This window comes from Bufo bufo, chromosome 1 (genome assembly GCF_905171765.1).
Source record: "Bufo bufo chromosome 1, aBufBuf1.1, whole genome shotgun sequence".
NCBI classification, from domain to species: Eukaryota; Metazoa; Chordata; class Amphibia; order Anura; family Bufonidae; genus Bufo; species Bufo bufo.
In genome coordinates, this window is record NC_053389.1 from 223,427,787 (window position 1) to 223,454,999 (window position 27,213).

General features: G+C 42.4%; 1 protein-coding gene across 2 annotated transcripts in view; it reads right to left on the reverse strand.

Annotated features, from left to right (window-relative positions):
* ITPR2 (inositol 1,4,5-trisphosphate receptor type 2) overlaps window positions 1–27,213 on the reverse strand; it is a 347,585-nt gene that overhangs the window by 197,841 nt on the left and 122,531 nt on the right. For both annotated transcript variants that reach the window (XM_040435629.1, XM_040435619.1), the window contains exons 10-21: window positions 18,361–18,399; window positions 14,893–15,044; window positions 14,352–14,451; window positions 13,228–13,388; window positions 12,285–12,426; window positions 12,047–12,208; window positions 10,858–11,030; window positions 10,486–10,605; window positions 8,541–8,726; window positions 7,711–7,962; window positions 7,484–7,628; window positions 5,637–5,787 (exon numbers count right to left, since the gene is read on the reverse strand). In XM_040435629.1, the coding sequence (XP_040291563.1) occupies window positions 5,637–5,787; window positions 7,484–7,628; window positions 7,711–7,962; window positions 8,541–8,726; window positions 10,486–10,605; window positions 10,858–11,030; window positions 12,047–12,208; window positions 12,285–12,426; window positions 13,228–13,388; window positions 14,352–14,451; window positions 14,893–15,044; window positions 18,361–18,399 (1,783 nt within the window). The remainder of the gene's footprint in view (window positions 1–5,636; window positions 5,788–7,483; window positions 7,629–7,710; window positions 7,963–8,540; window positions 8,727–10,485; window positions 10,606–10,857; window positions 11,031–12,046; window positions 12,209–12,284; window positions 12,427–13,227; window positions 13,389–14,351; window positions 14,452–14,892; window positions 15,045–18,360; window positions 18,400–27,213) is intronic.

Genomic DNA, 27,213 nt, shown 5'->3' on the forward strand with positions numbered 1-27,213 from the left:
TACCTTTCATCAGTGCAGAGCAGAGAGTACTGGTTTAACTGGGTGACAAGCTTAAGTCAGTATTTGGGGGGTACTCTCTCTCCTCGGGGAGAGAGCGCCTTAATCGGCATACAGCACAGTTATGTGGCCAGTGCATAGTGGTATTATGTAGGTGCTGTATGGACTAATATATGTTCTATATTTAGCACTATTCTATAGACACTTTATGGCAGTACTATGTAGGTAATGTGTGCCAATCTTATGTGCTCACTGTATGCCTCCTTTATACTATGTAGGTACTGTATAGACTGATATGAAGTATGACACTATTATGCAAGCACTATATCATACTATCATGAAAGCACTGTATGACACCGTTTTTCACAGTGGTATTATTTAGGCATGGCTTGGCACCATTATTTAGGTGTATTAGAGCAGAATTACTCATTCCCATCTTCCAAAAAGCTGTTTTCCTTGCATTAAATTGCATTCTCTAGGCTGGTCTGCAATCACAAAGGATCCTGTCTGAAAATTATGGAAAGGAAATCAATCCTTACAATAACGGTCATTAAAATGGCATCAGATTGCTCTATAGGAGAAGTTTCACTGATCATCCGTCGGTACAGAAAGGTTTCTATGTAACAGAATCTCCCCAAGTATCTTTACCACATTAATCTGACACATGGAGTGATTCATTTTCAGTTCTGCCTCCAGACAGGCTTCACTTGTGTCTAAAAAAAATGTTTAAAATGTTCCTGTCAGTGTCACAGCCATGTCTTTAAGACGCGAAATCAAGTTTGTCTCACTCTCTGCAGGAAAGCGCTGTGAATTCTCATATCCTAGCACAGTGGGAGAATACCTGCTGAAACTCTCTAGACTGCCAGGGCCCGGATATAGGACATCCCCCAGGGGTTCCTAAATGGGTTGTATGGGTGTCAGACTCTCGCCATCTTCTGGCTGGTCTACTTCATATGTCAGATGAGGGGAATTCTACAATGAACCCCAATTTGCACTATTACTATGATATTTGATGGCATACTGGATTAGCTGAATTTCAGAATTTTGCAGCAATATACAAATTGCGTCTACATGTTCTGTCTACCTTCAGCCACCCGTAAAGGATGCTTAGGAGCCTTCTCGAAGACATATTTATCTTTATATCCAATAATAGGTGTATAAACCCATATTCAATAAGATGCCACCAGTGAATGATTCGGGCAGCCGGAATTGTATCTAAGGATGAAGGAATGGAAGAATGGAACTTGGAGCTCTGTTTCAGTAAAGCAGATAGTAAAAAGTTTATAGCAGGCCTAGTAAATATTCTGGCCATATATTTTTTTTAAATCAGATAATTTTTATTAACAAGTTTACAAAATAAAAAAATAAAAGAAAGGGATATCCATATACAGACAAGTCTGATGTTTAGACAATTAGCATTGCTTTGACCATAATTGAAACTCCCCATCACTTGTATATATAGCCTCAGAAACCATGCATATCTTCAAAGTCACTCCTCCCAGACTATGCCTCGTTAATCCTATACGATACCCACTTATCCCAGATTTTGGTGAACCTGGCCAGACATTGCCTTTTAGTATATTCTCCTTTTTCCAGGCAAAGGATCTCGTCCATTCTGTTCAAAAATTCCACCTTAGAAGGTGGTTGGGGTCTAAGCCAGTATTTAGTAATTCATTTCCTGGCCTGGAAGAGCAGACGCTGCACCCCCAGGTGAGAATTCCTGTTTGTAATGTCCAATATTCCCAACACACACGTCTTTGGACCAGGCGGGACCACAATATGAAAGGCGTCTTTAATGCAGGTTAGCACGCCTGTCCGAAAATTCCAAAGCTCAGAACATTCCCAGAACATGTGTATCAGGGATGCCGGACTCACCCCACATCTAGGGCAGGAGGCATCGTTCTAACCCCGATCTTGAACAGAAAGGATGGAGTCGGTATACACAGTGAACAAGAAGTAGTTGGGACATACGTTGGCCTTCACATACTGACAACTGAGGCGTTAGTGCCAGAACGTCTTTCCATGTATCTTCTGATATATTCCCAGCCTCTTCCTCCCATTTTTGTTTAACCACCAAGGCATCGTATTTCACAGATTTTGCGGATATCAGTCCACATGAGGAGACACAGCAATGGGACTGACGTACACTTAAGCGACATAGATTTTGCCTGTACCTGAACTGCATGTCTTAATTGCAAAAATTGAAAAAAGGCTGTATGAGGAAGGGCCAACTTGTTCCTGAATTGTTCAAAGGATTTAAACACACCATCACTGTATAGCTGATGCAAGAACATCACACCCTTCCGTTCCCATGGAGAAAACCCCTCTAGGCAAAACAGTTCGGGTAACTGGGGATTTCTCTATATAGGAGTGACCTAGGTAAAGCCCCGCACAGGCAGCAGGTCCCGACACTTGCGCCATACCTTACACTTATTAAATTGAGTGTAGAATTTCCTGCCAGCTTATCAGAGAGACCACTATTTTCTAATAGGTTTATAGGGGATTCATTTCCTATAATGTGGGCTATCAGTCTCGCAGATGTATCATCCCCAGGAGTCCTCCCCCAACCCCTTAAGTGCTGCAGCTGGGAGGAAATGAAATATAGCCATGGATTAGGAATAGAGAGACCCCCAGAATCCTTCCCCCTTTGTAAAGTATCCAGCCAAATTCTGGCCCTTTTTTTGCACCAAATCAGGCTTCTGAATAACTTTTGTATTCTAAAAAAGAATCAGTTGTGGGATCCAAACAGGGGAGTTATGTAAGACATACATAAGTTTCGGCATATTTATCATCTTAAGGAGGTTACTTCTACCTATTTCAGACATTGGGAGTTTACACCACACACTGATCTTACCAGACATGCTGTCTAGGAGTGGCTCCACATTATTTTTCACGTAGTGCCCAATAGTTGACAAAACCACAATTCCCAGATACTTGAAGCTATTCTGGCCATATATTTAGACTCTGTATGGCAGTGATATTTGATAACCGTTTATGACTGAGCAACGTATGGCAATGTTATTCATTACATTGCACAATTATGTACAGTGGTGCTTGAATTTTCTATATTTCTGCATAAGGGTACTTTCACACTAGCGTTTTTGTTTTCCGGTATTGAGTTCCGTCACAGGAGCTCAATACCTGAAAAAAACGGATCAGATTTATCCTAATGCATTCTGAATGGAGAGTTCAATTCCGTTCAGGATGCATCAGTTCAGTCCCTCTTATGTTTTTTGGACGGAGAAAATACCGCAGCATTCTGCAGTTTTATCTCCAGCCAAAAATACTGATCACTTGCCAGAATGCTGGATCCGGCATTAATTTACATTGAAGTGTATTAGTGCCGGATCCTGCATTAAGTGTAACAGCAAAACGGATCCGGCTTTCCGGTCTGCGCATGCATAGACCTTTAAAAATGCAAAAAATAATAATAATACCGGATCAGTTTTTCCGGATGACACTGGACAGACGGATCTGGTATTTCAATGCATTTGTCAGACGGATCCGCATCCAGATCCGTCTGACAAATGCCATCAGTTTGCGTCCAGATTGCCGGATCGGAACTGCCTGCCGGAATCCTCTGCCGCAAGTGTGAAAGTACCCTTAATTTGACCTAAAACTGCATCAGATTTTCACACAAGTCCTAAAAGTAGATAAGAATAAATCTAAATAAAACAATTGAGTAAAAATATTAGATTTGGTCATTTATTTATTGAGAAAAATTACCCAATATCACATGTCTGAGTGGCAAAAGTATGCAAACCTTTGCTTTCAGTATCTGGTGTGACCTCTTTGTGGAGCAATAACTGTAACTTAACTTTTTTTTGATTAGTCCTGCTTGGAGGTATTTTAGCCCATTCCGCCGTACAAAAAAGCTTCAACTGTGTGATGTTCGTGGGGTTCCTCCCATGAACTGCTCAGTTCAGGTCCTTCCACTACATTTCTATTGGATTTAAGGGGTTTATCCAACATTATATCAGACCTCACAGGGTGGCCGACCCACGGTGGTGATCATACTTACATAGTCCCCGCTACTCGGTCCGGTCTCTATCTCTCCCTGGTCAGGTCTTCATCTTCTTGGTTGGCTGATGTCATCCTGTTGATGGAGGTGCACGTGACCACTGCAGCCAATTACTGGCCACAGAAGTGACCTGCATCCCTTGCTTCACAACAAATGGTTACTTGACGCAAAAGGAGCAGGTCACCGCTGTTGGCAGTGATTGGCTGCAGCGGCCACATATCCCTCCATCAATGGAATCAGCGCACCAGGGAGATGAAGAGCTGAAGTGACAGAGACCGAACCCAGTGGCGGGAACCAGTTAAGTAATATCTCCACCGTGGGTCGGCCACTCTGTGAGGTCTGATATAATGCTGGATAACCCCTTTAAAGTACGTACTTTGTACGGACTTTGACTTGGCCATATCAAAACTTTAACTTTATACTTCTTTAACCATTCTTTAGAAGGACTTGTGTGCTTAGGGTCATGATGCATGTTGACATTTTCCTTTAGAATTTGCTGGCATCATAAAAAATGTATTCCACCAATGATGGCAAGCAGTCCTGGCCCAGGTGCAGCACAATAGCCCAAAACCATGTACCGTGTTTCACAGATAGGATGAGGTTTTATGCTGGAATATAGGGTCTTTCTTTCTCCAGACATAACAGTTTTCATTAAACCAAAAAGTTCAATTTTGGTTTCATCCATCCACAAAACAGCTTTCTGGCTTTTCCAAGTGATCTTAGCAAACTGCAGGTAGACTGGCAGCAATGTTCTTTTTAGAAGGCAGCAACTTTCTCCTCACAATCCTGCCCCGCACACCATTGTTATTCAGTGTCCTCCTGATGGTAGGCTCATAAACGTAACATTAGCTAATGTGAAAAAGGCCTTTAGTTGCTTAGAGGTTACCTTTGTGACCTTGCAAACTGTTATACTGTTGCTGTGATCTTTGTTGGTCTTGAATTTCCTCCATTTATACACAGTCTGTCTGACTGTGGCCTGGTGGACTCCAAGCTCTTTAGAGATGACTTTGTAACCTTTTTCGGATTGATGAGCATCAACAACTCATCTTCTGAAGTCCTCAGAAATTTCTTATGTTCATGACAAGATACACTTTCATAAACATGTGTTATGAAGATCAAACTTTGGTAGATCCATGTTCTTTAAATAACACAGGTCGCCCACTCAGACCTGATTGTCATCCCAGTGATTGAAAACACATGATTCTAATTTCACCTTCAAATAATCTGGTAATCCTAAAGGTTCACACACTTTTGCCCCTCACAGATTTGTGATATGGTATAATTTTCCCCACTAAATAAATAACTGTAAAATAGTCATATAAATATAAAATCAGATACACTCTCCAAATGTAGTGTTTGCAATATTTGGAGCAAAAAATATACCAGGATCTTTATAACAAATAATAATGAGAGATATATATATATATATATATATATATATATATATATATATATATATATATATATATAATCTCATCAATGGGACAAGATAAAGTAATATCTCAAGAACAAAGCACAATATTTAAAAGCAGTGATTTGCAAAAATTTCACGCTCGTCATATTCTGTTATTTCACCACCCATTTAAAAGAATGCTATTTACGTGAGCATATCTGATACCTCCATCCTGAAATATGCTGAGTCTTTCGAGGTAAGAAGTCATTGGGCTCTGGACGATGTCTAGAATGGCTAGCAGGGTACGGGTCAGTCGGAGGAGCTCACTAAAGCTGTAGAACCCAAAGTAAATGAGATTCCGCGCCAAGTGAACGACCTACGGGAGAACAAGATTTATTTTATAATGTAAATAGTCAATGACATTAGCACAGCTATGGGCTAAAGGGAAATATCACAGTATTTAGGGATCTCTATCCCAACATCTACTGAACACGGCCACTTGTAACACACAGAGGAAGGTTTCTAAGTCTGCCTGTGGCCTCCTTGCCCCAGTCCTTGCCTTCTAATAAGTACTGTATATAGATATGTTACTCTGCCCATACCATCGCTATTTAGTTAGTAAGTGCTGGGCAGTGTCCCTGTGTGTCAGCTCTGATTGCTGCCACGCTATTCTCCATACTAACTAAACAGGAGAGCACTGGGAGAAAGGCAACGCAGCGATCAGCTCTGACAGCTTGACAGGTAGGCAGGGAACTTGTAAAAATATAGTTTTAGTAACATATCTAGTATACAGTACATACAGTATAAAGTGGCAGGGGCTGGGGCACAGAGATCTGAGACAGGCTGAGAAGCCTGCTTTTATATGTTACAAATACCCATTCTCAGCGTTCAGTAGTAGAACGCAAAAGACAGATTCTTTGTAGCAATGTTCAGTTAGAGGTTTGCTAAGGGGGCACTTTACATGCACCAAACATACCCATATTTCCCCCAATAAAGTGTACTACAAAAACACTTTGCATGACTCCTAAACATTAGGAAAGGTGACAGTTACCCTTTAACCGGCAGTAGGGAGATGTGAACTCTTGAAACATGAGAGCTAACAAATTCAGGAAAAGTTTTCATCAGCTGGCCATTGACAAGTGAATCGGCAGTTATCAGCAAAGAGTGAAATTGTAAAAACATATGCGCTGAAGTGCAACAGTATTCTTAACTGTACATTCTCTTAATAGACTAACGCAGAAGGAAAACATGTGATGTCCTACAAGGTGAGAGCAAACAGGAGCCCGGCAGAACCCAAAACCTATGTGCATACACTGAACAAGCAGCAGGCAGAACGGATATGTGAACTTTGGCAACTTGAAATCAAATCAAAACCCAACAGAATACGTTATTATTTAGTATTTTACACCTGCTCCCCCCTGCACTGCCGGTGGAGGTGCATAATTTATGAGATGTGTGCCACGACATAAATTAGGCCGATCTACAGCAGTCCGTGCTCCTGGAGTAAAAAACAACGTTTTTCACCAACATTTACACCTGATTTCAGGCAACAATTTTGGAAAATTTGCCAGAGCCGATGTCCTGGCCCTAGCCACTGCCATAAGGCAAAGATGGCGTAAAAACACCAGTGTCAAAAAATATTGTTGCACGGGCATTTAAAAAGTCACAAAAAAAAGGGCCTGCAACTTTTCTTTTTACTACAGAAACTGGTAAAGTGATGTTAGTAAATGACCCCCAGTAGGTACAGACTCTGAACCAGAATGAAGAAAATTTGAGGTCCTCACACCTGAGAGCTAGCAGGATGAGCATGCACCTAACAAGCAGGAGGCAGCAGGGAAATGTGAAATCATGCAACAGAAATCTGAATGCAACTGCGCGTGCTCTAAATACACAAGGAAAATGGAGGAAGACTTGAGGTCCAAGAACATAAAAGGAAACAGGAATCCAACAGAATTCTGAACATGCCAGAAGCAACCGGGACATGAAAGCTCCACAGAAATCAAAATGTAGCTTGGGGTGTGAGTGGAGAATAAGACGTAATGCGTCCATTGTACACAGCCAGAACTCTTTACCTCAAACGTTAGTTTATTTTTCTCCTTATCGCCAAAAGGAAAAGGCTGTGTCACCACTTCTTTAAGATATTCTTCAACAAACTCCATTGTGAGAGCAAATTTCCTCTTCATCTCATCTCTGGAGGAGTCGGTACAAGAGTCGTACCTGTAGACATAGATGGCAGAACAATGATTTCTGGTCTTCAGAAAAGCCTCTCCAAGGAGATAAAAGAAGAAATGCCACTCACTCGTGGATGCTGATTCGTGTAGGAATTTCAGTCCAGAGTCTGGCATACTTCACCGGTACCACTGTTTCCTGGGGGTCTCTGTCCACGTGTATGTGAAGCATGAGGCGACAGAAGGAGGCCCGTAAATCGTAAGGCAGGCTCTCGTCGGACATACAGCGCAGGATTAGATCCACAGACAACTGCGTGGAGATCTGATTGATGGCAAGATACTGACGATCCAGGCACATCCGTGCAAACAGGTTCAGCTGATACCTTGGCAGGTGAAATAGAGGGACATGAATGGTTAATAAAGTCACGGATATGGCCCTTAAAGGGGCACTACGTGAATAAAGTGTATTTATGTCTACTGAATGGTCAGATATGTTTGTAAGGATGCTTGAAAGTTGGATAATAAGTGCTGACAAAAGCCACTACCTGGTGGATCTAAATAACTTAGATAAGCTTAGGGTGAGATTTAAAAAAAAAAGGTTTATAGCAACCTATCGTAATCCACCTCTCATTTTTCGGAACTCTTTTGGAAAATGAAAGGAGGAATCTGATTGGTTGCTATGGGCAACTAAGCCAGTTCTACTTGCACCAGTTTTGATAAATCGTATAGATACTCCACATGAATATAACTGCAGTGAGCTCCCCCTAGTGGTGTCTGCAATATTATATGGTGCACAGAAGATTCTTCTTCCAGGTTCCATTAGATGTCATACGACGTATGTATTAACCCGTACAAGCATAGCTTTGAGAAGAGAATGCAGTGCCAGTAGCCAGAAACACACAGACTATGCATGTGCACTAGCCACATGAATGACACTGTACTGATGACCACAGAGTCCCACCTATAGTACGTTAAGACTTCAAGGTCCACTTTGGTTCCTTCCTTTGCCTCTTGTGCAAGGTGTCGAATAGCTTTACCATGCGGTTCCTTATTACTGTCGATCCAATATAGCCAAACCTCCTCCTCATCAATATCATCTGAAAGCGCAGAGCACTCCAAGGGGTTGTCCATCTGCATTGAGACAAGCCTGAAACAAGAATTGCATGTGTGAAGTGAGAACTTTCTAGAAAAGGTGCATTCAACAAACATCATAGCAAGAACATACATTTCATATAGGGTAGTTAAATGATTGTACATAGAAGGAAATATATCAGTACTTAACCTCTTGTATACTGAGCAAAGAATTGGAGTAGTTATATTCTTGTACACATGAGGCAGTATTATAGTAGTTATATTCTTGTACACATGAGGCAGTATGATAGTAGTTATATTCTTGTATATAGAGGCAGTATGATAGTAGTTATATTCTTGTACATAGGGGGCAATATTATAGTAGTTATATTCTTGAACATAGAGGCATGATGATAGTAGTTATACTCTTGTACATGGGGGCAGTATTATAGTAGTTATATTCTTGTACATAGGAGGTAGTATTATAGTAGGTATATTCTTGTACATAGAAGGCAGTATTATAGTAGTTATATTCTTGTACATAGAGGCAGTATTATAGTAGTGATATTCTTGTACATAGAAGGCAGTATTATAGCAGTTATATTCTTGTACAAAGGAGGCAGTATTATAGTAGTTATATTCTCGTACATAGGGGGCAGTATTATAGTAGTTTTATTCTTGTAGATGGGGGCAGTATTATAGTAGTGATATTCTTGTACATAGGGGACAGTATTATAGTAGTGATATTCTTGTACATAGAGGGTGTATTATAGCAGTTCTATTCTTGTACATAAGAGACAGTAATATAGTAGTTATATTCTTGTAGAAATATTATAGGAGTTATATTCTGGTACATAGGAGGCAGTATTATAGTAGTTATATTCTTGTAGATAGGAGGCAGTATTATAGTAGTTATATTCTTGTACATAGGAGGCAGTATTATAGCAGTTCTATTCTTGTACATAGAGGCAATATTATAGTAGTTATATTCTTGTACATAGGAGGCAGTATTATAGTAGATATATTTTTGTACATAGGGGGCAGTATTATAGTAGATATATTTTTGTACATAGGGGGCAGTATTCTAGTAGTTATATTCTTATACATGGGGGCAATGTTATAGTAGTTATAGTCTTGTACATAGGGGACAGTATTCTAGTAGTTATATTCTGGTACATAGGAGGCAGTATTATAGTAGTTATAGTCTTGTACATAGGGGACAGTATTCTGGTAGTTATATTCTTGTACATAGGAGGCAGTATTATAGTAGATATATTCTTGTACATAGAGGCCGTATTATAGTCGTTATATTCTTGTACATAGGGGAATTATTATAGTAGTTATTTTCTTGTACATAGGAGGCATTTCTATAGTAGTTCCTGCATCCTATGTACAAGAAAATAACTACTATAGTAATTCCCCTATGTACAAGAATATAACTACTATAATACGGCCTCCTATGTACAAGAAAATATTATAGTAGATATATTCTTGTACACAGGGGTAGTATTATAGTAGTTATATTCATGCACAAAGAGAACAGTATTATAGTGGTTATATTCTTGCACATAGGGGGCAGTAGTATAGAAGTTATATTCTTGCATATAAGGCAGTATATAAGTAGATATATTCTCTTGCATAAGAGACAATATTCTAGAAGTTATTGCAGGTACCGCTTTAAAGGGTTCTCTCATTTCCTTATTTGACAGGTGTCTAGTATACATGCTTATTTTATTGTGTACAGAACAACACTAGTTATGTTTCAGGCTCATTAAAGGGGGTTGTCTCACTTCAGCAAATGGCATTTATCAGGAACGAAATACAATAAAAACTACTTGGTCTGGATGAGAATATCAGCATTTCCTGGGCTCAGCATAAACTTGCAGATGAGCTCTTGAGTCACGGGGATTGCAGTTGTGTTAGAAACACACAGATCTGATAGATAATCCAGGAATCTGTAGGGTGGAAATGGGAATTATGGTAATCCAGTACTACAACAGTATAGAACAATAACACACTGAAACGTGGGGTACAGGACAATGGCACAGTAACACTTGGAGTGCAGGACAATCACACAGTAACTCTTGGGATACAGGCAGGACAATGACACATATGTACAGTTATATATGATGTTGCTATGGAATATATCACAGAAATGTGACGATGAGTGCGTCACTGTCCCTGTACAATATTGTCAGATCACTGACCTGGGTTCTCTGTTGCGTCTTAATAAATTGACAAAAGTCTCAATCTCTTTGGCTGTGATGTGCTTTTCCAGCAATTTCCGGTTGTTGTGTAGCAGAGCCGTAATTGTGTCTTCTGCCAGTATGTCGTATCCAATCTGTGATTGCATGATGCAGAAATGCTTTGCAATATATTCCTGGATGTAGACACGAGATGTTGTGTCAGTATAGGAGTGGAGCAGCTCACCCGAATATTACACTGCCCCCCACACAGCGAGCAGCTCCTTGCCTAGCCTAGACTAATGCAAAAAATGAGTGCTCAGGCCCTGAGGCCAACACAGCCAACTTGTGAGAAGATAAGGCTGTTTCTAGGTCAGTATAACAAAGTTATGAGAGACACATGACTGGAACAAAGAAGAATTGTATAAACTTTGGTTTGAAAAGAGAATATCAAGGAGCAACATAAAGTAAATAGTCACTGAGTACACATGTCACATTCCTTATCTGGTACCCATCCTAAATTATAGCCTGTATTATACTCCAGAGCTGCACTCACTATTCTGCTGATGGAGTCATTGTGTACATACATTACATTCCTTATCTGGTAACCATCCTGAATTACGGCCTGTAGTATGCTCCAGAGCTGAACTCACAATTCTGCTGGTGGAGTCATTGTGTACCTCCAATACATTACTTATCCTGTACCTATCCTGAGTTACATCTTATATCATACTCCGGTGCTGCACTCATCATTCTGCCGGTGGAGTCACTGTGTACATACATTACATATTTTATCCTGTACTGATACAGAGTTACATCTTGTATTATACTCCAGAGCTGCACTCACTATTCTGCTGGTGAAGTCACTGTGTACATACATTACATTACTCATCCTGTTCTGATCCTGGGTCACAGCCTCTATCATACTCCAGAGCTGCACTCACTATTCTGCTGGTGGAGTCACTGTGTACATACATTACATTCCTTATCCTGTACTGATCCTGAGTTACAGCCTGTATTATACTTCAGAGCTGCACTCACTATTCTGCTGGTGGAGTCACTGTGTACATACATTACATCTCTGACAGGAGACGTTAGTAAATAACACAATACCAAAAGGCTGTTACTGATGTTAACTGAGAATGACCATGCATGTGAAGCCACTAAATGTAAAATGAGCTAATTCCCACTTTCAGACGATCCTTGCAGTCACCTGGTTCTTGCGATAGTCTTGTTGTGAATGTCTCAGAAGTCGGTAGCACAGACGAAGTATATACTTGTAGGGGGCATATCTCTGATCTCCCAGATCCTCAAGACGAAGCATTGAGCCTTCACCAGCCTTGTCTTTGAATGGTGCCTTCAAGATTCCAAAAATCTGTAGAAAAGGGAAGAAAAAAAACGTGAGCATAAAGCCATGCTACTTCTCATTTTCAGTCCTAAGGTCCTCTTACCTGTGCTAAAATATTCTGCTCCCTCATTAACTTTTGTCTCTCTCGGTTGGGTTTGGTGACCACGACTTCCAGCACTTCCTGCCCGTTATTAGGAACTCCAGCCACAAAGAATATCAGATCCTCCAAAAGTTTAGTAACAAACCTGAATAAAGTAAATCCAAAATGACTGAAGGAGGCACCAGAGTGGAAATCTAAATGAGCTCCCCCACAATCCTACCAATGGACCGGCCCACACACGTTGACCCAGGATTTAAGGCACCCACATATGGGAAATGGCGTGACCCTTTGGCCTGGACAACTCTTTCTAGTTTACTAAAGTTGTGCAGATGCCAGCAACCAGAGGGGCATGACGCCATTCCTTCTCTATATTTAACAGTTATAGTTACATAGTTAATACGGTTTTAAAAAAAAGACATACGTCCATCAAGTTCAACCAAGGGATAGGTGGGGACGCAAATCCCAGAAGGAAGTAAAACATATAGCAACTTTAAATAGAGATTTCAAGATGAATTTTCCGAGTTTGATTACATGAGAAGAAGTGTCCATGTTTGTTCATTAGCCAAAAGAAAAGGAAAAATAATCATCGACTCACAAAGAATAGTGCCCCTAGTGGTTAGATAATATAATGCAATGCCAGCCCCTTGAGTAGTCATTATAACATGCAAGACAGCAAGGATTTGGCAGGTAAGTTAGTATTAGGGGGACTTGTAAGAACTCCATCATTTCATAGTGGTTGTCGAGGGGCAATGCTTCTCGTCTACACTTACAGTAGAAAGAGCTGCTCTGGAAAATAAACTGCTGCTCTACCACATAAAATACTGTGCAGAATAAGAGCTCAACAAGACACGTGAGCACATGGAAGTTTAACCTGCGCAGCCTTGTGCTGTAATATCATTTCTGAGAAATACTGCCATGCATGGTCAAATCCAGCAAGATATCTGACCTCCGCTCATTCTGCGTGATGTTTCCATACTCCAACTTCTTTACTGTCGAGGCTAAAACTTTATTGGCATCGTTGGCGAAATCCAAATCCCGCACCTCAGAAAGAGGGACAGAAATGATAGCAAATGCCTCTTTGTCTTCCTTCGTCTGGCAGGTTCCAATCTGGTGAAAGAATGTGATCAGTAAAAAAAAAATGAAAAAGGAGCAAAAATAAGGAAAAAATAAAAACAAGCTAATGATATTGTGTGATAACATTTTTCGTTGAAGAGTATCTGTCAGCAGGGCCAATGCTATGACAACAGGCATATAGTCTGGTAGATTTGATCATGCTGATTCAAAAGATACCTTACTTATGGTCCTGCGGGTTCCTGTTCTAGAGAAATTTACATTATTATCAAAATGCAAATGTCATTGGAGCACTGAGGGACTAGCCTGAGCCCTCGAAGCACCATATCATCTCCTTACAGCTCCGGGCCACTCCCCACTTCCCTTTGTTTGACATGACCAGAAATCTGGCCTGGTCTTGTACTCTTGCGCCCGCAGTGGTGTTTCAGGTATTGGCACGTGTGCAGAGAACCTGCAGTAGATACTTGTGCGTGTACCAATGATGTTGGCTCACACTGGGAAGTGGAGGCAGTGGCTTTGGAGTCAAGCATATTCTCCCAACAGCTCTGCTCAACTCTTCTGTCGGAAGCCGCCGCCTCCACTTGTGGGAGTATGCTGATGTCATCAGCACATACGCAGTAGGTATCTGCACTGGTCCTCTGCACATGCGCCAATACCTGGAACAATGGCAAAGGCCTGTCAATCAAGGGGAAGGAGGGGACCGGCCGGAGCTGCACAGTGGTGATAATATGGTACTCCAAGGGCACAGGCCAGCCCCTCAGTGCTATAATGACCTCATTTGCAAATTAATAAAAACATACATTTCTCAGGAACTGTGTCACATAGAACCATAGATAAGGTATTGTTTGAATCAATCAACAGGATCAACCCTACTAGACGATATATCTGGTTTACTGGGGTCGAGTATAAGCGAATGTTTAACCAAAATCTAGAAGGTACTAAGTTACTTAATGAAGATGAAGACTTCTGAAGAGCCAGTAACCTGGACATGAGCCATACCTTTAGCATAACCGGTCTCTCCTCATCTGTATCAATAGGTATACTGGTGCTGGTTACCCAAGTGTTCGTACACAGATGTCGCAGTCGGACGTACGAGTTCCTGCAGATAAATTAGGCAGAATGTCAACAAAACAAAGAGAACACAGGATATTGAGGACATTTATGACATATCCACTGCCCACCTCAAGGACCCAACCTGTCTAGAGAGTGGGGTCCGATGCTTACTTGGCTATTGGCAGTATTCTTAATAGCATGCACATCCCCCCTTCCCCACCACAGTCACTGCGACCACAAGATGAGGCCCTGTTCTCGAGATAAGGGCAGCTTCTGGAGGTGGGACATTTATGGCATATCTTTGTTTAGTGATGGTTGGTTGGATAGCGGTATACTGGCATTCGTCAGGTGTACCATATGGAAGCATATTCTATGTGCACTGTATGATGACTCTACTTACTCACTTTCTGGGGACATAGACAGACGGACAGACAGATTGCTTTGGAGTCCATTATTCACATATGGGTCCCCAGCCACCAAGTATTACCTTGGCACCAGGCAATCTGCCCTCTGTAGGGTGGTGGCATCCAGCTCAAAGAGAGACGCAATATCATTTCCATGAGGCACTGAAACCAGAGCGAACATGATCTTCTCCCCTGCCGTCCACTTTCTCTTGGACACTGGTATTTCTCCCTCTTTCTGGAAGAAGCATGGAAAAGGGAATATAGTCTATTACTTTCTACAGCTGAAGGTCTGCTACAATTGTATCCAGTCCAGACAATCTGATACATTTTACCTGCACTGAGACACTGTAACAAACTATCAGGACAAGAGAGAGATCTGTGCTGCTCATGTGTTTACCCCACAGAAGTTTGTCTAGACTGGATGCACCTGTAACAAACCCTCAGCTGTGAGATGGATTAAGTTACGACGGGTTTTCAGGTTCCGAATAAAAGTAGGAATGTTCTCATTCACTACCAGCAAGCAGAGATCTTGAAAATGGTGAGACAGTGAAATAAAGAGTATATTATTATGCAGTTGATGTCTATTGATATAGTCAGTTTACCGCATCCGAAAGTGCAACGCAGTTCTATTGTGGAAACCTGTCACAGCCCCCCCCCCCCCCCTTCCCACCCCATTAAAAAAATCTCACGCGTTTTGATCTGAATGATCTTAATTAATCACATCAAGCGTTTTTTTTTTTTTTAAGGAGGGTCCTGTAACAGGTTTGGATTGCGCGATAAAGCTGGGCCATTGATGGGCATTTTTATTGTGCGCTTGAGGTTATATATTTAGCGTGGCGAGCTGTGGGGTGAATTGAGGCAAAATGAGTCATTAGCGATGAGGGGGTGTTTCGGGGAGCAGTGGGTGTCTCAGCAGACAAGTGAATTCATTCCTCTGCTCGCACTGGAAACCCCTGTGAAGCCTTCAGCTTCCACAAACACCTTGGTTATTGACTCGCTCGTGAGTCATCCCCATTTTTAGCGGAGACATCACGCGCCAGCTCTCGAGACGCCCTGGAAGACACAGTCTATGTGCTCCCCGAGCTGACTCAGCCGAGCAGGCAGCAGAGGACTTGGCAGCTTCATCGTTATACTGAGCGCGCCGATTCCCCCAGCAAGATTAACCCTCAATGGGAATGCTGAACCTTAAGCTGAATTAAAATAAAAATTCTTTCATTTCCTTAAAATTATTACAAAATTCAGTTCATCTTCTTTTTAGCTATATCCATTCTTGGCCAAACTAGGTGAGTGCAACGGCATATCCAACTAGGATGCATCACCGAAGAGTCAGACTAGCTGCTCAGGAATCTGGGAAAGCTGGGTGACCACCGACTTTTCCTGAAAGCAGAGATAACTAAGAAAGCGCTAAAAAACGATTTTAACATCTGAAAGAAGATGTCCAGGTTGAACGCAATCAGGCCAACAGTAGTCAATGAGATGAGTGCAGAAAGCCTGGTGTGGTCGTAACTTTCCGTCACAGATCTGCGGTCCTGACACAATGACATCGGTATGAGTGAATGATACCAGCTGCTCCTCTTATAACGCTATGCCGCTTTATTAGGTTGTGTGGCTCCTTCAAGAAATGCAAGTGGTAAAAGCGGAGAGAGAGAGTAGACTTCTGGATTTGGTCACCGCTGGGATGAAACTCTAGCTCTCTAGAGAGGTACAAAATAAGGTCTCTGTGCTGCGGCCAGATGGCATGGAGCTGCAGGGATACAAAGAGGCTCTATGAGGATTCAAGCCTTCTCCACCAGGAGCGTGCTCTGATACGGTGAGGTGAACTGTCACCAGATGCCGCAGATATAGATGTATCGTACATCACAAGTCAGTGATCTGGCACAAACATCCTTGGGGAATAAAGGATGATTTCTGTGCTCTTCAGTCATTGCGCCAAAGTATTACACATTGTGGTTCATTTTCTCTATCATGAAAAATGTAACGCCAAGACCAGTAACCTGTGGCCTTCCAGCTCTGGTGAAGCATCAGTGATGGCTGGAACCTTGTGGTCCCGTGCCGGCAGCACTGAACGGTTATAGAGAGCAGGGTTAATGACGTCCCCTGTCCGCTTTAAAGAGCAGTTGCAGACCTAAAACACCCGGCTCGGCTGATAGAATGTTCTGCTACATTTTCTTTTTTCTTCATCTCCTAGGACCAGTACCAACTTATACTAGGGATTCATGGAACCGTGAATCCTAGTTTTCGCTACTGCATTGACACTACTCCCCACCACCACCACCGCCACATACTGTAACCGTTCCCTCTCTCCAAGTTTAATAGATTAGGCTAGGTTCACATCACCGTTTTGTTTTCCGTTCTTCTGGTCCATCAGAAGAACAGAAAACAACCAAAAAAATGGAGACTTTATTTTGAGCATCCTTTATGCTCACTTTGCATCAGTTTTAGCCATTTCAATCTGAGATCCTTTGTTTTAGTTGGGGGAAAAAAAGTACTTTGTGGAGGACACTTTTCACGTCGTAAACTTTATTCTGCGATTCAGTTACAGGGACACCAAATTTATATTTACAACTTGTTCTAAAAAACTAAGAAAAAGTTTTCTGTTGCAACATTCAAAGACCCATGCGTCTTTTACTCTTTGGTTCTCTTTGTATTTTCTAATATCCTATAAAACTTTTTTTTAACCACTAGGGGACTTGAACATGCGCTTCCTTGATTGATTGTATAAAACACTGTAATACATTAATATTGCACTGTTTTATACATACCAGCATAATGTATCCTTGCTACTTGGACCAAATTCTAGCAAGGCTTGAAAGGTGTAGTTAAATGGCGCACCCGGAGAACATTGTCATTGGGTTACTGATGATGTCACAGAGGAAAAACCTCTCTCTGTTAACAATTTAGATGCCATGGCAATGACCAGGTGTTAAATAAATGTGATTACTTCTCCTTTTGTCAGAAGTATAAACCATATAAAATAAAGAATCCTTACCGGCAGTCACGCCAGGGACCAAAAGGGCTTCTCACAGGGACCTTACCAGAAGTGTATTCCACACATGAAGTGGCATAGACAGAGCTGGGATATCACCATATGCAATACCTGCTTTCCAAAAGTGTATCACCGGCCGGATATGGTTCTATACATAGACACATCATTGCCTTAAGTGGTACTGGACATGATGGCGCACCCCAGTGGTTTTGTATAGCAGGTGTTCAATTGTTCAGGACCATCATCATTTATCTGGAGTGGAAAGCAGCTACAAGGAGCGTCTCTCATAGCCAGCTCACTTATTTCAAAGGGAAGCGTGTAATACTTCATTTCACCTGTGGCGGTGCTGTAAGGAAGCTGACCACTTGCTGTAAGGTACTTCAACAGAACACAGCTGATTTCTCGTGGACCCAGTAGCGGGACCTCCTGCGATCAGCTTATGGTCACGGATTCCTTCTAACAAAAAGGGGGACAACCCTTTTTATCGGAAGGGGAATTCTTTGTGTGGAAAGTTTCCCTTTAAATAACAGGATGCTATACATTTAAGGCATAATCACAGACTTACGGTAACTTTGCCATCGCTATCCCGATAATCTGGGTTCATCTGAAACAAAAGACAACATTTTGTTACTTGTAATTAACACACATTGAGCCGCATCATCCTTTACATGATGAGATGTTGCAGGGACAGGGGTCAGCCATAAGGAACGTTTGGCGTGCTAATAACGCCTCTACTCCCGTCTTAATGGCCCCAATTCTACATACTTACTGAGCTCTGCGATCAGGCTAGGCGTGACATGGCATCGCAGCGCTCAGTAGGGGGCACAAGTGGTCAAAGAAAGAAAAAGTTTCAGACTAATTACTAAACTCAAAGTATATAAATCATGCCATCGGCTTCTTGTTGGCACTCAGATCCCTGTTAATGTGCTTTATATGCCTCCTCAAAATCTTACAAAGTGCCCAAAGGGCAATCTGAAGATGTTCTTAAGAAACTTCAAACTGAAATGACATGGAAGCTGCAATATTCAAGATATTTGTACAGGGATGGTCAATGAGAAATACATTATATTGTTTTTATTGGTTATATACTTTTGATTTTTTTTTTTTATCCGAATTACAGTGACAGCCACAGACCACCCAATAATAGTGACATCCATACACTGCTCAATAATAGTGACATCATACACTGCCCAATAATAGTGACATCCATACACTGCTCAATAATAGTGACATCATACACTGCCCAATAATAGTGACATCATACACTGCTCAATAATAGTGACATCATACACTGCCCAATAATAGTGACATCATACACTGCTCAATAATAGTGACATCATACACTGCTCAATAATAGTGACATCATACACTGCTCAATAATAGTGACATCATACACTGCTCAATAATAGTGACATCTATACACTGCTCAATAATAGTGACATCATACACTGCCCAATAATAGTGACATCATACACTGCCCAATAATAGTGACATCATACACTGCCCAATAATAGTGACATCATACACTGCCCAATAATAGTGACATCATACACTGCCCAATAATAGTGACATCATACACTGCCCAATAATAGTGACAGCCATACACCGCACAATAATAGTGACATCCATACACTGCTCAATAATAGTGACATCATACACTGCCCAATAATAGTGACATCCATACACTGCTCAATAATAGTGACATCATACACTGCCCAATAATAGTGACATCATACACTGCTCAATAATAGTGACATCATACACTGCCCAATAATAGTGACATCATAAACTGCACAATAATAGTGACAGCATACACTGCACAATAATAGTGACATCCATACACCGCTCAATAATAGTGACATCCATACACCGCTCAATAATAGTGACATCATACACTGCACAATAATAGTGACATCCATACACCGCTCAATAATAGTGACATCCATACACCGCTCAATAATAGCGACATCCATACACCGCTCAATAATAGCGACAGACATACACCGCTCAATAATAGTGACAGCCATACACTGCCCAATAATAGTGACAGCCATACACCGCTCAATAATAGCGACATCCATACACCGCTCAATAATAGTGACAGCCATACACCGCTCAATAATAGTGACAGACATACACTGCTCAATAATAGTGACAGCCATACACCGCACAATAATAGTGACATCCATACCCTGCACAATAATAGTGACATCCATACACTGCCCAATAATAGTGACAGCCATACACCGCTCAATAATAGCGACATCCATACACCGCTCAATAATAGCGACAGCCATAGACCGCTCAATAATAGTGACAGCCATACACCGCTCAATAATAGCGACATCCATACACCGCTCAATAATAGTGACAGCCATACACCGCTCAATAATAGCGACATCCATACACCGCTCAATAATAGCGACATCCATACACCGCTCAATAATAGCGACAGCCATACACCGCTCAATAATAGCGACAGCATACACAGTGCGGAAAATCTGCATGTAATATGCAGTTTGTGCATGTGGCCTAAAAGTTAAAGGGGTCCTCTCACTTCAGCAAAAAGCATTTTTTTGTATAGAGGAAGTTAATAAGGCACTTACTAATGTATGAAAAAAAGGGATTTTAGCTCTCCCATCGTCCTCCTTCGCCGTGCACGGATCCCAGATTAGGAATCAATCAGAACAGTAGAAAAAAATCCAGCAGCCGGCTCAGGATAAGATCCAATGTCTTTATTTCTTCATGATAAAATCCATAGGCTGACCAGACAGACAAGGTCTACGCGTTTCGACTGTACATCTTAAGGTCATGATTAAGACATACAGTCGAAACGCGTAGACCTTGCCTGTCTGGTCAACCAATGGATTTTATAATGAAGAAATAAAAAAAATTTATTTTATCCTGAGCCGGCTGCTGGATTTTTTCTACTGTTCTGATTGATTCAAGGCACTTACTAATGTACTGTGATTGTCCATATTGCTTCCTTTGCTGGCTGGATTTATTTTCCCATCACATTATACATGGCTTGTTTCCATGGTTACAGACCACCCTGCAATCCATCAGTGGTGGTCGTGCTTGCACAATATAGGAAAAAGCACCAGCCTATGCACAGTTCCACAGTCCCGGTCACCAGAGAGGCTGATGGTTTTTCCTATAGTGTGCAAGAGTGACCACCACTCATGGATTGCAGGGTGGTCGTAACCATGGAAACGAGCAGTGTATAATGTGATGGAAAAATGAATCCAGCCAGCCAAGATGTCAATATGGATAATCACAATACATTAGTAAGTGCCTTGTATTAACTTTCTCTACATGATAAATGCCACTTACTGAAGTGAGACAACCCCTTTAATATCTACTCTTTTAGTAAGGCTAGTTGAAAATCAACACAGGCAACACATGTCATTCACCTTTCTGAGGCTCATGAATCTGGCCTGCTAGGCAGTGATATAGACATGTATCAATAGACAATTGCACAGATTTTCCATTCAGGAGTCTGGAAAAGCTGAATGCTGGGAACTGTAATTGTGCCCATCTTGGTTATCACCCAGTTATAACAAACACCTGAATGGAATTTTTTACACAGATCTCTGATTATCACCCAAACAGTGTTGGGTCACATGGCGGGTGATCAGCAGCAGCCTACTGGCACATCACCCATTCCCACCTGCCCTTCCTACGCAGCAGGCAGCTTCCATTAATTGTACAGCGGTGTGACCAACTACAGGATAGGCTGCAGTCTGAGGAATGGGGAAAGAAAAGCTGCAGATATCCTACAGATAAGGCTCCTAAGAAACTTATCTCACTGATGGCAAAACTCCAGCCACTGTGTGATTATCACATTGTGCCCAGCTTCCTTCCTGGCTACAGCCTCTGGTGAAAAAGTCTGGCTGCCTCTGAGCCATATGCAAGGCCCACAGCTAAGAAGGATACAGCTAAATTAACCTCTAGCATAACGGTTGAATTACTGATCTTGTGCCGATTCTGACTTTCTCCTATTAGGATATTCCAGAGCTGCACTCACTATTCTGCCGCTGCAGTCACCGTGTACATACATTACATTACTTATCCTGTATTGATCCTCAGTTACATCCTGTATTATACTCCAGAGCTATACTCACTATTCTGCTGGTGGAGTCACTGTGTACATACATTACATTACTTATCCTTATTGATCCTGAGTTACATCCTGTATTATATTCCAGAGCTGCAATTACTGTTCTGCTTGTGGAGTCACTGTGTACATACATTACATTACGAATCCTGTACTGATCCTGAGTCACATTCTGTATTGTACTCCAGAGCTACACTCACTATTCTGCTTGTGGAGTCACTGTGCACATACATTACTTATCCTGTACTGATCCTGAGTTACATCCTGTAATATACTCCAGAGCTGCACTCACAATTCTGCTGGTGGAGTCCCTGTGTACATATATCATATTACTTATCCTGTACTGATCCCGAGTTACATCCTGTATTATACTCCAGAGCTACACTCACTATTCTGCTTGTGGAGTCACTGTGCACATACATTACTTATCCTGTACTCATCCTGAGTTACATCCTGTATTGTACTCCAGAGCTGCACTCACTATTCTGCTGGTGGAGTCACTGTGTACATACATTACTTATCCTGTACTGATTCTTAGTTACATCCTGTATTATACTCCAGAGCTGCACTCACTATTCTGCTGGTGGAGTCACTGTGTACATACATTACTTATCCTGTACTGATTCTTAGTTACATCCTGTATTATACTCCAGAGCTGTACTCACTATTCTGCTGGTGGAGTCCCTGTGTACATACATTACTGCATTTTGCAAGTTTCTCTCAGAACCTTCTGGTAAGTGTCATCTTTACACCCATCACTGTAGAGTAACTACTAACTGATCACAACGCTCCCCCCACCCCCTTATTATTGAGTCCAGGACAGCTGTTGGGGAGCAAAATTGTGAATATTGTGAATTATATCTGTATACAGACTCTAAAATCCGGATAAACTGTGAATATTCCCTGTGATCAGCCACTTCTGCCCCATTACAGCACAGCTAAGATCTGTAACTCCACACTAAATGACTTGTCTACTGGAAGGCGGAGAAGTCTGAAAACCACCTCCGGGCTAATCACAGGCTTGTGAGGGAAAGAAGATGACTGGCACACAATCTTAAAGGGGTTCTCCGGGCTTTTAATATTGATGACCTATCAGCGGGGGTCCAACAACCGGGACCCCCACCGATCAGCTGTATGAAGGGAAGGCGCTCGCAGTGTGCACGTGCCGTCTCCCGTCTCTCTTCCTGCAGGTATGTCTATGGGAAAGCAGCAGCAGAGCCGGAAGAGAGAGGAGACGGGAGAGACAGCACGTGCACACTGCGTGCGCTTATACAGCTGATTGGCGGTGGTGCCGGGTGTCAGACCCCCGCTGATCTGATATTGATGACCTATCCGGAGAACCACTTTCAGTGTATGGTGAGCTCATGACATCTGCTGGGGGAAAGAAGGATTGGGCGTATCGTTTTTTTTCTCCCATACGTAAGCCTCCAGAGTGTGTATGCGTATAAACAGCCGGAAGAAACAGCAGTCAGATGAACGAGCATTCTGCCATCAGCTTCTGAAGGTGCATGGGCCCCTTTAGCCCAGTAGGTCCTGAGACTTGGGTCTGTGCCCTGCATCGTGGTGCTCACCATGCTCCCTGTGTACAGGCGTCTTATAGTTCCCCCTGTCTAAAGTGGGGGAGCTGCACTCGCCTGCTCCCCAGTTTAGGAGGAGTATAGTAAAGCAATATATACATATCTTTCCAGAAAGCAAAACTAAGATCCAAAAGCATTAAATCTGTCACCAAACCCATGAATAATATGAGCCAGAGAGCCGGAGCTGATCTGGAAGGTGCAGGCATATCATATTCTAAAGGGGGCCAGTGTCAGGTGGGCTGCCTGGATCTGGTTCAGGTCCCTATAAATAATCCTGCGGGTAATGAGTGGAAGATTTACTGATCGTGTTTATGTTGTGTGCCTACACTGCCACCTAGTGGCGGGTTCCAGTTTTACCTTTTACTATAAGAAGACAATAGCCTCAGAATGTAGGGAAACAGCACCTCTCAGTTAAAAGTTGTCGTTTCCCAACATCTGGACAGCCAAGGTTTGGAGCCTACTGCAGACATTCCTGCGAATGGTCCCACTTATCTGGACAGGCTTGCAGAAATAAATGTGACGCCTCCAATACAAGCCCATGCAGATGACGGCAACAGATTTTCAGCTGTGTGCGAATAGAGCAAAGTAGTGCACTACACAGGGGCCAAAATCAGGGTGAGGTAGATATCAGAAAGTTTCCCCCAACTTATTATTACCATATATAGGACCCCTTTAAATTTCACATCTGACATTTCTTTCCACAAGAAATCCATTCACGTTGGCTTTTGCACCATTTTTCACACTGTATAAGAGCACCTGTGGACCCAGCAGCCATTTGCCATGTTGGATGTTTTTGGCATTTGGTGTATTTGCCGCAGAATCAGCGGAGGAAATCTGAGGCTGACCCTTGGATTTCTGCAGAGACTTTTCAGTTTACATGCTGTGGTCTATGGTTGTAGCTCCATTCAATGGGGCTGAGGCTACTTTCACACTGGCGTTTTGGCTTTCCGTTTGTGAGATCCGTTCAGGGCTCTCACAAGCGGTCCAAAGCGGATCAGTTTTGCCCTAATGCATTCTGAATGGAAAAGGATCAGAATGCATCAGTTTGCATCTGTTCAGTCATCATTCCGCTCTGGAGGCGGACACCAAAACGCTGCCTGCAGTCAGCCTGACGAAACTGACCCAAACGGATCCGTCCTGGCACACAATGTAAGTCAATGGGGACGGATCTGTTTTGTCTGACACAATCTGGCACAATAGAAAACTGATCCGTCTCCCATTGACTTTCAATGGAGTTTATGACGGATCCGTCTTGGCTATGTTACAGATAATACATACGGATCCGTTCATGACGGATGCATGCGGCTGTATTATTGTAACGCATCCGTTTTTGCAGATCCATGACGGATCCGCCCAAAACGCGAGTGTGAAAGTAGCCTTTCACACTGGTGTTTTGAATTTCGTTTGTGAGATCCGTTTCAGGGCTCTCACAAACGGTTCAAAACGGATCAGTTCAGCCCCAATGCATTCTGAATGGATAAGGATCCGCTCAAAATGCATCAGTTTGCCTCCTGATATATGCTACCTGCACTGATACATTGTAACAAATTATCAGGACTGGGGATGAGCGAATTGACTTCGGATGAAAGATCCAAAGTCGATTCGCTCATCCCTAATCAGGACAGAAGAGATGGGGTTATCTCACAAGACTATCTAGCAGGAGAAGAATATACAGAAGAAGAAAAGTGAGGACTTGTGTGCTGCACCTATTATCACTGCCCCCAGGCTATTAGACTTGTGTCTGACATTTCCAGTATTTGGCAGAACTTGAAAAAGAATTTCTTCACGGAGGCCTATGTCACATAACCAGAGTCCATGACCAGTGCATAACCTGAACTGGCCAGAGATATCTCGCCTTACAAGAGGACTTGTGTACGGAGCTGGAGGCAGACAGCGCCGCACACTATGTAGTGGCCATGCCGGGGTACTGCACCTCAGCTCCCAGTCAAGTGAACGGAAGCTGAGCTACACTAGGCTTTGGCCGAAAATGACTCCATGTATAGAACCTCTGCCTCCACTCCGTAAATTGATGGTTTCCAGTGCCACAAATAGCTGATTAGAAGAGTGCTGAGAGTCGGACCCGCACCGATCTCATACCAATGACCTATCCTAAGGAGAAGCCCTTTCACTATTGTGTATATATTTTTTTTTTCAGTCATAAAGACACCCCCAGACCAGAGCTATGTCCCCGATAATTTTTGGCGCCCTATATGTTAGCAGAGCGTGGTTTTACGAGATCTTTTCTCTGTATTCGGAGTGCACCGCATCGCTCTGCCCTTGTCCAATCACAGAGGACATCCTCAGAGCAACGCAGAAGCCCTGTGTCATCTCACACTGGTGGAAGACCTCGTTCTGGGAGTCAACCCCAGAGGGTCCTACAATGGGCTTAAAAATGGAAAAATAAGGAAAAGCTGACAAGATCAAGCTGGGCTTCTGCATGATAGAACAGTGTACACTCCACCTGCAGAGATAAGAGGTGGTTGCTAGCCCATGGCAAACCACATTCTGTCCTCATATATGGCACCAAAAGCCAACAGGGAACATGGCTCCAGAATGGGGGTTATCAATAAAAAAAAAAGAAGCACAATACTCAGGGGGCCAGCAGCACTAACAGGTACAATTATTAAATGTCATGGCCGGTCCTCCTATATAAGCTGCACTTGTCAAATTAATCTACAGTTTATATCCATATTGGATCAGATACTGGCCAGGTGACGGGTTACAGCTGCATTTATATACTTTTATTATTAGATATTATTATATATATGTATTCTCATCCTATTCTTTTTGTCCCGCTGTTTGCCCATTTGATTGGATTACTTGTCTTTTTTTTTTTTTTACCTACCTAATTGGGAAATCTGTTCTGATAATATGTCCATCACCCGCTATACTGTGCTTCCACCACTAGATGGAGGTAGAAGGCTTACAAATTGCCATTTTCAGTCAGCAAGATCGTACTTTCTAACAAGCCTTGGAGTATGACAACAGAAGAAAATGCAGCATTGCCAATAGGTCTCCATAGCGTGGAGTACTTCCAGTAAGTCCCCATACAGGACTGGCTATTCGGCACCCTTCCTAAGAGGAATTCAGCTTCATGGAATAAACTCGTTGATTCACATGAAATTGCAGACCTAAAAGGGGGTAACCATATGTAAAGAAATCTTAGTATCACAGTATAACCAGTGGCTCTTCAGGAGCGGTGGAACTGACGGCCCTGTTGGGAGTTGCAGTTTCACCAAAGGTTGCAGACAAGTAACCTACCACCTTTATCTACCGAGCATCCATGTGTGCCCAGAAAGTACTTCTCAAATACAGGGGATAGTAAAGAGGGAAGGATACAGGCACTGCCCCAGTAACCCCATAACAAGAGCTAGAAAAGGTGATCAACAAACTAGGTAGCTACATTGTCCCCAAAGCAGTGACGGGTACAGCGCCCCCCTTAGAAAATCCATGTACGCTGCCACCATAACAATCATTCTACACTGATAAGTGCCTCCATAATAGACTTCTACAGTGCCTCATAATTAAAACCACAATGTCACTAAAACAGTGACAGGCCCGTAACAATTACAGCCACAGTGCCCCATTATCAGGCTGACTGTAATGTTATTTAATAGGATCCTTGACCGTATGTCCTGAACCCTCCCTGCCCCCCATGATGACTACTTTATGTCCCATATTTCCAGCGCAGAGAACCTGCAGGGACATTTACATCCACATGTGT